The 9,381-nt window shown below is 54.9% G+C and overlaps 3 protein-coding genes across 3 annotated transcripts; 2 read left to right on the forward strand and 1 right to left on the reverse strand.

Annotated features, from left to right (window-relative positions):
- Positions 1-92: 92 nt before the first annotated feature.
- Positions 93-1,068, reverse strand: VOLCADRAFT_101149 (uncharacterized protein; the record flags this gene model as incomplete). Its single annotated transcript, XM_002959604.1, has 2 exons — positions 93-317; positions 733-1,068. Coding segments are annotated over 2 exons (561 nt in total), but the record flags the coding sequence as incomplete, so codon positions are not given.
- A 261-nt stretch (positions 1,069-1,329) lies between these two features.
- On the forward strand, positions 1,330-2,406 carry VOLCADRAFT_101150 (uncharacterized protein; the record flags this gene model as incomplete). The annotated part of the gene is made up of 2 exons (XM_002959602.1): positions 1,330-1,370; positions 2,097-2,406. 2 exons carry the CDS (start codon positions 1,330-1,332, stop codon positions 2,404-2,406), a joined length of 351 nt encoding a protein of 116 aa, XP_002959648.1.
- A 2,630-nt stretch (positions 2,407-5,036) lies between these two features.
- VOLCADRAFT_108693 (uncharacterized protein) lies at positions 5,037-5,872 on the forward strand (the record flags this gene model as incomplete). Its single annotated transcript, XM_002959603.1, has 1 exon — positions 5,037-5,872. Exon 1 carries the CDS (start codon positions 5,123-5,125, stop codon positions 5,870-5,872), a length of 750 nt encoding a protein of 249 aa, XP_002959649.1. The 5' UTR covers positions 5,037-5,122.
- Between the last annotated feature and the right edge of the window lie 3,509 nt (positions 5,873-9,381).

Raw genomic sequence — 9,381 nt, forward strand, 5'->3', positions numbered from 1 at the left:
CCCTCTCCCTTCCCACCTGCCCCCTCCTCCCCCTTTCCCCTCGCTCCCTTTCCCTCCCTCTCACTGACCGACAGACCGACAGACCGACTCACCGCGGGGTCAATGGCCCGCAGGTCCCGATACGCAATACCCATATCCGCCACCAACTGGTGCCGGTCAACCTGGTACAAATGTACGAGAATGCAGAAAGTACATTTTTTATAGTACGACAACGCACAGTACAAAAGTACGGCATGTGTACGAATGGCATTAACAAAAGCTGGCGCCTCAAGCGCACATGGCCTGTGGAGCAAAGGCGGCTTCCGCCGGGTGCTCTCCTCGAGGGGGGGGGTTCGGAAGCGCGAGAAGAGCGGGGGGGGGGGCCGGCAGGAGGGTGATGTAGGCTTCGGGCGGTCGCGGCAGCCCCAGCGCCCGCAGTCATCTAGAAGTGGGAGGTGGAGCTCCTCTGCACGGCTGCATAGTTACATCTTTACAGCTGCCCCTCGATAGCGCCGCCGGACGCCATCTCCCATACCGCTTGGCTTCCCCTAACCCTCCCCCCCCTTACACACACACACACGTGTGGGGGCACACACACACACACACATCTGCAGTCGACATTTGCTTCTTGCCTTGTATAATCCCCTCCAAAACACACACACACACATACACTCTCTCTTCGTAAGCAGCCTTTCCCGCCACCTCTCCTCACTCTCCTCACCTCACCCTCCTCACTCTCCTCACTCTCCTCACCTTCACAATAGTCGGAACCCCCTCCCTGGAGACGTGGACCACCCGCCGGGGGTGGCGAGGGTCGAAGGGCGTCACCGAGGCCGCCGATGCTGCAGCCGCAATCGCGGGCCCACCGCCCCCGGCAGGCCCACCGCCGCCATCGCCACGTGGAAGGCCACTGCGACCCAGGATTGGCCGGCCGGAAAGAGACCTGGCTCCGAAACCGGCACCAACCGGCGGATGCGGATCCCTGAAACCGCCGCCAAACAGGACGGGGAAAAGGGGCTGTGCGGAGGGAAATGCGGAAAGCACGTCCCCCCAAAACAAAAGTGGCAGTTGTCGAATGATGGACGACATACAAGTCGTACAAGCCTTGCAAAGGGAAAAGCGGCTGTTAGGAAAACAGGTAATGAAGTAACGGCAGGATGGCGGTAAGGAAGATGGTACGGCACATGCCGTGCACGGTCCATTGCTGCTCCCTTATTGTGTGGGGTCGTGGCCACGCGTAAGACCCTCTCGCCACGCTTCCCGAACCCTTACGTAATCCGCATTGTGACGTGGCATGACATAATAAAATAAAAAACGAAATATAGAACGATAATAGTGATAATAGTGATAATGGTGATAATGGTGGAATTTTTCGACAGGGGAATTCAGAGGTCGGCAAATAAGGCGGGTACTGCGGGTCCACAGTAACACAGTACCCGCAGCCGAAATTCGGCTTAAGGCCCCCTAAGGCGGCGGCTCCCTAATGATGACCAAACTTTGACCAAAAGACGTGATTTGCAACCTCTATTGCGGCCCGTAAGGCCGCGTGCTGGACTTGAACTCCGTGTTTGACTTTGACTCTCCCTTTAGGTTTACTTCCTGAAATTATGCCCTCCCGCAGCCGTTGAAACCAATTTGCCGACCTCTGGGGAAATTCCGGAATTCTTGAGTTCGTTGGAACAGTTGTACGGCTGGAGGTTCAATTGAAAGCTAGATGTGAATATGCTAGAACTCGCCGAGGCCCATGAGCCTCCCGGCTCCTCCGGGCCTTACGCGCTCTAACGAGCTGATAACATAACATAACAGATAACAGATAACAGACGTGACGTGACTGTATGATAATTGATTGCTTCCAAGGCTCACACCGAGAGTGACGCGAGGCGAAGGTAAAGCCTACCCTGATGGGCCGGGGGGCCTGTCGGCGTGCGGAGATGCTCCCCGCCATGACTGCCGCTGCTGCTGCTGCTGCGTTTGAGGCGGCGGCGGCGGCGGCGGCGGCGGTGGCGGCGGCGGCCGGAATCCATGAGGTCTTGGCTTACCTAGAGGCGGGCAACAGACAGCCGCCGGCACCGCCGCCGCCGACGACGACGACGATGCCGGCGCGCCCGTACCGCCAGAAGCCGCGCCCGATCGCCCCTCAACGCCAGGTTGGCGGTGTACGGCAGCGGCATCACGCTGGGCTCCAGGAAGCGGCTCTTCCAGCGGAAGCATGGCCCTTCCAGCGGTTGGTTCTCGCTGCTGGTGCTGGTGCTGGTAGAGATACTGGTTATGCTGCTGGCCCAGCAGTTGCTGCTGCTGCTGGTCGTGGTGATGGTGGTGCAATTGGCGATGGTGGTAGTGGTGGTGACGCTGTTCAATCGGAAGGCTACGATGCCTCGCGACAAGCGCTGCCGGCAGCGCTTCCGCAAGTCCCGCTGTCGCGAATAGTTGCGGCTCGACCGTTTGTCGCTGTTGTGGCTGTGGCTGATCCTGTCGCTGCTGCTGCTGTTGATGCTCCGGAAGGAACGGCGGCAGGAGCGGCTCGTCCGCGTCCTGGCTCGCTGTTTGCGCAACTCGCCTGCTGCCAGCTCGCGGCCGTAAAAACCAGGACAGCAGTCCAGGTAAAGTCATCAGGGCGCTGCTAAGTCGGGATTATCATCAGGAATCCAAGAAAAAAGAGGTGTTGCTGCAAACGACGTTTTCGATGCAGGCTGTCCAGGGTGGGGCAAATTGGTGAGCATCCAAAGCTCAGTGACCCGCGCGACGGTGTCAACCTATTCACAACAGATACAAGGCTCACGTAACCCTGTTACATTGCGTGAGCTTTGCTAAGCCTTACAGTGCTTTAGGCAGGGCGCTGGAACTGCCGAAAGGGAACGGATGTTGGCATAGTGTTTGGTTCTTTATCAAATGTCCTCTTCGGGCTTTTAAGAGAAGACGCAGACAAAGCGACGCTCCATATGTGCTAAAGGGGTCCTGGCTAACTGGTAAGAAGTGCTTAGGTACGCACGCAGTTGAAGCGCTGACGGACTCAGGCTTGTGTGCACGTCCCCGATTCAGCTGCATCTGCCTGACGCGGAAGGTGCGTCCCTAGGACCCCTCTTCCTTACAGCTCCTTAGTAACCCTTTCCAGACTGTGATTAATTTTACTACTACTACTACTACTTAATCATACCAGGTCCGACGAAAAGATAGTTTCTGTACACTAGCTTCTGATATCTCCCTCGGACGCCGACCACCTACGTACTGGCCCACAGACGGTGGCTGCCCTTGCAAAATGCTGTTTGGCCCACTTCGTCTACCCCAGAACATTAGCCCTTGGTTGGTCCCGCTTCAACTTCTCTTTTTTCATTACTCTAGAGCACACAAACATCCTCCCGTACTCTCCATACGATGACGCTATGAAATGGACATGGCAAAGGACAAAGGAGGGAAGCGCAGCAAAAGTAAACAGAAGAGCCCCAGGCCCACATTAGTTGGAATTCCATGCGTCCCGTGGGTCATACTTCATCGCTGGCAATATCTAACAACATTGATGATGACTACCTTTTCCTCCGCGGAATCATGGATATCTCTATGCGGCGTGCACCTGATGATGGACTGACTTAATTCTTTGTAAACGTGCGATCATCGTACAAGTTACATCAAGTGACATTCTTCAAGTAATAGCCCTACGATTGTCCTAAGTATCCCTCCCTGAGCTTGAAACGTATATAGGTTCAATAACTTGCCGTGAACTGGCTTTTCAAGTGACTCGTATCCTGGTCAGGGCAGTCAGCTCCTTCGAACCCGAAAAGGGCTCGGCCCCGGTGCAGCCAGTCACCCCGCAGTATTCCGCAGGGGAGGTTGTACAGCACTGGGCTGCAAGTGGAGGAACGGTGTCGTGTTTGGACTGTTTAGACGCTCTCATTATTATGGACAGTTGCGAGTGCCGGGTGCGACGGCTGGCGGCGTTGGAGAGATGCATGAATCTGAACACATCAGGGCGACTGAGGACTTCCCACGGCAGTTTACGGCTACCGTCCTCACCCCAATTTACAAGAAGGGTGACCCCAACACGCCGAGTAACTACTGGGGCATAGCGGTAGGGGGCACCTTGGCGAAATGTTACGCGCTGGTCCTCCTGGATAGGGTCCTTCGCACGTTATCCATGGATACTCGTTATGGGCGGTGCCTCAAAGACTTGCCGTACTTTTGAGAGCTGTGAATGGGCAGCTAGGGTGTCTAGGTGCCCGCTGCCTAAAGGATGCATGTACAGCAGCTGCGGCTAGGAAAAGCGCTAATCCAGTCACCAAACGGCCTTCCGACAGTCTGACTGCCACATTACAACTGGTCCTTACAATATGGTGGATGGAGGATCTGCGAATGAAAAACTAAAACTCAAAAATGGCTTAAGAGGTTTATGGGTTTTGCGGTTTTTTCAACGATTTTTTTTAGTAAAAACGTGTGTTTCACCCTTGACTAAGTGATCAAAGATTTGAGTCAGTTCATCCGAAAAGCATGATAAGCATCCTTTTGAGATACGTTATCCATGGATACTCGTTATGGGCGGTGCCTCAAAGATTTGCTGTACTTTTGAGAGCTGCGAATGGGCAGGGTTGTCTAGCTGCCCGCTGCCTAAAGGATTGTTGCATCCTGTAAGCTTTCTGCACAGCTTGTGGCTCCGTAGCCGAACTGTCGGCGGTTAGCTCGTCCGGTCCGATTTACTTAACTTTGATGTTACTTACTAATACCTGTTTTATATCCGCTGTCGGTGATTGCAGGTCTAACAAATACCGATATTAGTTTACTTGCGACTACCGTTAGTTGCGGCCGCTTGCGACTACCGATAGTCAAGTTCGCCATTGAAATGCCGCACCGCTGCGGAAGTCCATACCAGCGTATGGGTGGGGGCTTTATGCTTCGACTTCTCGAAGCGAAGTATGAGTGTAGAGATAGGCATGTTATTGCGAAGGAGCTGCCGTGGTGCGTGGAAGTAGGGCGCATGCGTGCATGTGCCGGACCACAGTACGGCAGGGGACGCCAAGCTCCTACTTGGGTCCCACAGACGCATTGTTTCTTTAACTGCCGTTGTTTTGATTATTACCAAGAGGTGTGTCCCGCTGCTGGGACACTGTCATCTAGTTTTGTGTTGCACCGTCTTTCTTAGCGTTACTAGGATCGAATGTCGGCTATGGACAATGTCGCTGCAGGCGCGGAAGGACTAGTATTCTCTCCCGAAATGCATGCGTTTTTTGAACGGCGGCTAGCCGAGGAGCGTGAGTCGGTTCGGGAGGCGCTCACCGCCGACTTCGACCGGAGGCTGAAAGAACAAGAAGAATTATCACAATTGAAATTAGCTCAAGCTCGCAGCGAGAATCTTCCCCAATGTGCAGAGCCACCGAACCTGGCCAACCACCCGTCATTACGCGAATCCTGGGCCTTCGTAAAGGATGCGCGCGTCGCCACGGAACAAATCAACGTTATGTTAACAAAAGTGGCGGATAATACATCCTCAAAAGGTCAGGCGCTTATGACAGCTGTCAACCGCTTGACTAACCTCATTGACCTACGTTTAGCAGCGTACACTGGCGCCATGGACGCCACAACTACCAAGAAGGCAGAGTTCGTCATGCGATACTACGCTACCTTCCGGAGCAAAGCCCTCAACCCGACCGGCCACTGGGCAACGGGGGAGCGAAAATTCAAAGACGTCCAGATGGACGAGGCTGCCATCATCGATACCGGGCTCATGCGGCCCACCGGCAGCTTGGGTGGCAACAGCATGGCTTACACAGAGGGCTCTGGCAACAGGCATCGGCCCTACCCCGGCTCCGGCCACCGTCACCCTCCGGGCCCGGGAGGCCTTAACAGTTTCCGCGGAATGCGCCACAGCAGTTACAGGAACACTGGGCCCAACCCCCAGAAGTCTTGATGCCTCAAGCGTCTTCCACCGCGGCTACAACTGTACCCAGCCAGATATGGCCAGTACCATCACGCCGGGACTACTACAAAGCCATATGGGCCGACCATTTTTTGGAACAATTTTTTAACTCGTGCATAGACTGCTTATGCGGCCGTATGGGCCGGCAGTTTTTTCGGACCTCGTGCATAGGCTGCTTATGCGGCCTTATGGGCCGGCAGTTTTGGACCTCATGCATCAACTGCTTATGAGGCTGGATGTGGCCAACAGGCTTTGTGTAAAAAAAAATGTGGTCTGGTGGCGCCTTCGTGTATATGAAGGTTCCGGGTTCGATTCCTGGTCAGACCCCCGACATTGTTCGGGAGGTCTAGGTTTACTAACGCTGCTGAGGTGTGGAGATGAGGTCTAGTTGATGGACTAAGTTTCGCATGCTGAGATGGTGGTGGTGGCTGATCTGTCTCTACGGATGTTGGGTGACTGGATGAGGAGGGGTCTAGTTGGCAGGACCCAAACCGCCGTCGGTCGTACGGTGTAATCAACTTTCAATACATATAGTCCATGGCCTCCCGGCTTTGACGGACCCCCCCGCACTCGTGCGGCACTTGTAACTTGTAACTTGTAATCCCAGTTCCAATTTATCCTTCCCTGCGACAATGGCTGGATTGACTGCTTAGGCCGGGCCACAGACAGCCACACCCCAACAAGTTCCAAGTGCAGGAGACTACAGGGACTGATCGAGAAGCTTTCGCAGAAGTTCTCGCAGACCATCCGAACGGACCGTCCCTTCCTGCAGCACGGGGAAGCTCGCAATTTTTAGCATGGTCCAAAAAAAAACCAGTTCTTGCATACCCAGCTTGCACACTACCCGTATAGAAAGCTGCCATCGCCCACCAATATGCTGGTCTGTGCGGATGAGTACCTGCAAGTGACACTGTTTCGTCTTAGTTACCGGGGTTACCTGTATGCCACAACTTCCGCAGCTCCTCTTCTGCCACGCTCTTCATTCGAACAATTACACAGAAGCCACTATCCTCTTGTGCGACCTTCAGGCTGATGAAGCTACACAATTGTGCGGCACCCACATCCCAACTACCATCGCAGTCAGCAGCATAGCAGTCCAGGTTTTGGTTCAAGAATCACAATAAGTCCAGAAACGTCACCAGTACCAACATAGTGAATACAACTGCACCCTGTAGCAACCGGCAAGCTCCCATGTCAGCCGGCACAGGTGCCCTGCACAAGGCGCCACATGGTGAGCCAGTGCCTGCAACCAACGCCTGCAACCAACGAGGTTCCCTACCCGGCATGGAACACCGGTCACAGCTGGCACTGAACAAGGTCATGCCCGGCGGGTGGATGAACTTGTTGTGGCATACTTGCATATTTACCCTCGGACTTTTCCCCAATTCTCTGGCACTTCACCGCTGGGCAATATCTTCGCTCTTACTTGGTTAACCATTGGGCACTGGCCTATCTCTAATTGGGCGCTGGCCCATCTCTAATCGGGCACTTGCCTGTCTTTATCACGCGTGATACTGGGTTATAGCGCTCTTGCTATAATCGTGACACTTGTCACTGGTAGACCCACTTGGGTTACGATTGCACCGATTGGTGATAATTCGTGTTGACGACTATATCCTCGGATCGTACAGACTTCTATACGGGTCGTCCTAACGCAGAGGCATTTAGCCTCCCTCCAATCGGTAGTTTTCACTACCACCTAAACAGTGGAAGTGGATACAACAAGTGGTATCGAGACGTTCGGTCTCGACCAGCTCTTCCGCACTAATCTCGATCGTTAGCAAATGTCAGAGGCTTACAGTGTTGGAGCGCTCGCGGCGGCTCTTCAGGGTAAGTGAAAGATCGTAATCATCTGTATTGTTTTGTCCTTGGTTGTATATCCCATTGTGATCGCAGAGGTTAGAACGGATGCGGCGGACCCAACCGAGGTAGAGCCGCCTCTTCAAGCCCTCCCCCTATCCGCTGTAGTGACTACGTCGTTATTACATAAGGGTAGGCCCTTCTCATTTAGCTAAAATGTTTAGCTCCGCCCCGTTAAATTTGGGCGGCGACCGTAATGGCGTAGACATGGCGTCGGGCGCACCTGATGCTCGTTCCACTTTGCCTGCCTACGCTGTTGCGGGACTTGTTTCCGATCCCGGTGCACCTAGTACTTCTAGAGGTCCGGTCGGCCCTATTGAGGTGCCTGTTGCTGTTCGCGAACCTGATGCGCGAACGCCATTGTCAACTTTTGCCGCAGCACCTTTGTTGCAGATGCCCACTGGGGCTGCCGAGAATGTTCGGTTGAGGCCACTTGGTCCTACTGGTGACGAACGTCTCCACTCCTTGCCTTTTTTGGCCCCTTTTGCTCTGCGCCGCCTGCTTAACACTCCCATCAGTCGCCCCAATGTCTCGCCGGTGATACCAGAGACCCAGACGACAGATGCAGACCGCCGTGCGGCGGCTGCGCGGGCGTTAGCGGTGGAAGCGGCTGCTGCTGCTGAGATGCGATTGTTACAGTGGACCCTGAACGGTGCTGCTGAGGCTGCGGTTGCGGCGGCAGCCGCAGCCGAGCCAGAGCTTTGCCTCCGGTTCGGCCAATTTCTTCTGCCGACCTCCCTCGGGTTAGTTTACCGACTCCTGTTTTGCAGCTAGATACCACGCTTGATGCGAAGCAGACTGCTGCCCGCGTAAAGGCGTTTATTCGCGACGCGTCTTTGTTTTTCGAAATCGTGCCCTGGGGTAGGGACCATCGCTCATGCTGCCTGTTTTTGTCGCAAGCGCTCTGTGGCGTTGCAAAAACGTGGTATGACGAGTGGTCTCTATCGCAGCGCGAGCTTACTGCTCAGCTTGTTCTGGATAACCTGCGCACGCGTTTTGCTCCTCAGGTTATCTCTGTTGAACAAGCAGCACGACGTAGGCTTTCTGACAAATCTTTCGTGATGCGCGCTGGCGAAAGTGTGCCAGCTTACCTTTCGCGTCTTGAGGCCGTTTTCCAAGACATACCCACGATCAGTCCTAGTGAGCGTATGTTTTGGTTTTTCGAATGCCTTTCTTCTTCCTTACAGCCCCATTGCGCCACAGACGTCTATGGCAAGCCGTTTACCTCTTACGACGCCCTGGTACAGCACGCCTTGGGCCAGGAAGCGCGAGCCCTGTCTGAACGAAAAGTTCGTTCTGCTCTTCGTTCGAATTCTGTTGTTTTGCAGGAATTCGACGGAGACCAGCCCCCGTTCAAGAGGGCGCGCGTGGACTCCGGCCCTCGTCTAGCTGCGGCTGTTGCGGGGACCTCCCGGCAGCCGGGACACGGAAGCATTCCTGGGCGAAGTAGTCGCGGGGGCAGAACGGGTCTGCGTGGCGGGCGCGGTGACAGGGTTCGCGGCACTGACCGCCCTGACGTATCCGCCGGTGGAGAGCCCGCCGTTCCGTTGGCAAAAGCTTGCGAGTTGACCAAGTGGGTCAACCAGTTCGGTCGTAAGTTGACGCACGGGGAGGTGGCATTCTCCGGCGGCACGCGGGCG

The sequence above is a fragment of the Volvox carteri genome (assembly GCF_000143455.1).
Source record: "Volvox carteri f. nagariensis unplaced genomic scaffold VOLCAscaffold_410, whole genome shotgun sequence".
NCBI classification, from domain to species: Eukaryota; Viridiplantae; Chlorophyta; class Chlorophyceae; order Chlamydomonadales; family Volvocaceae; genus Volvox; species Volvox carteri.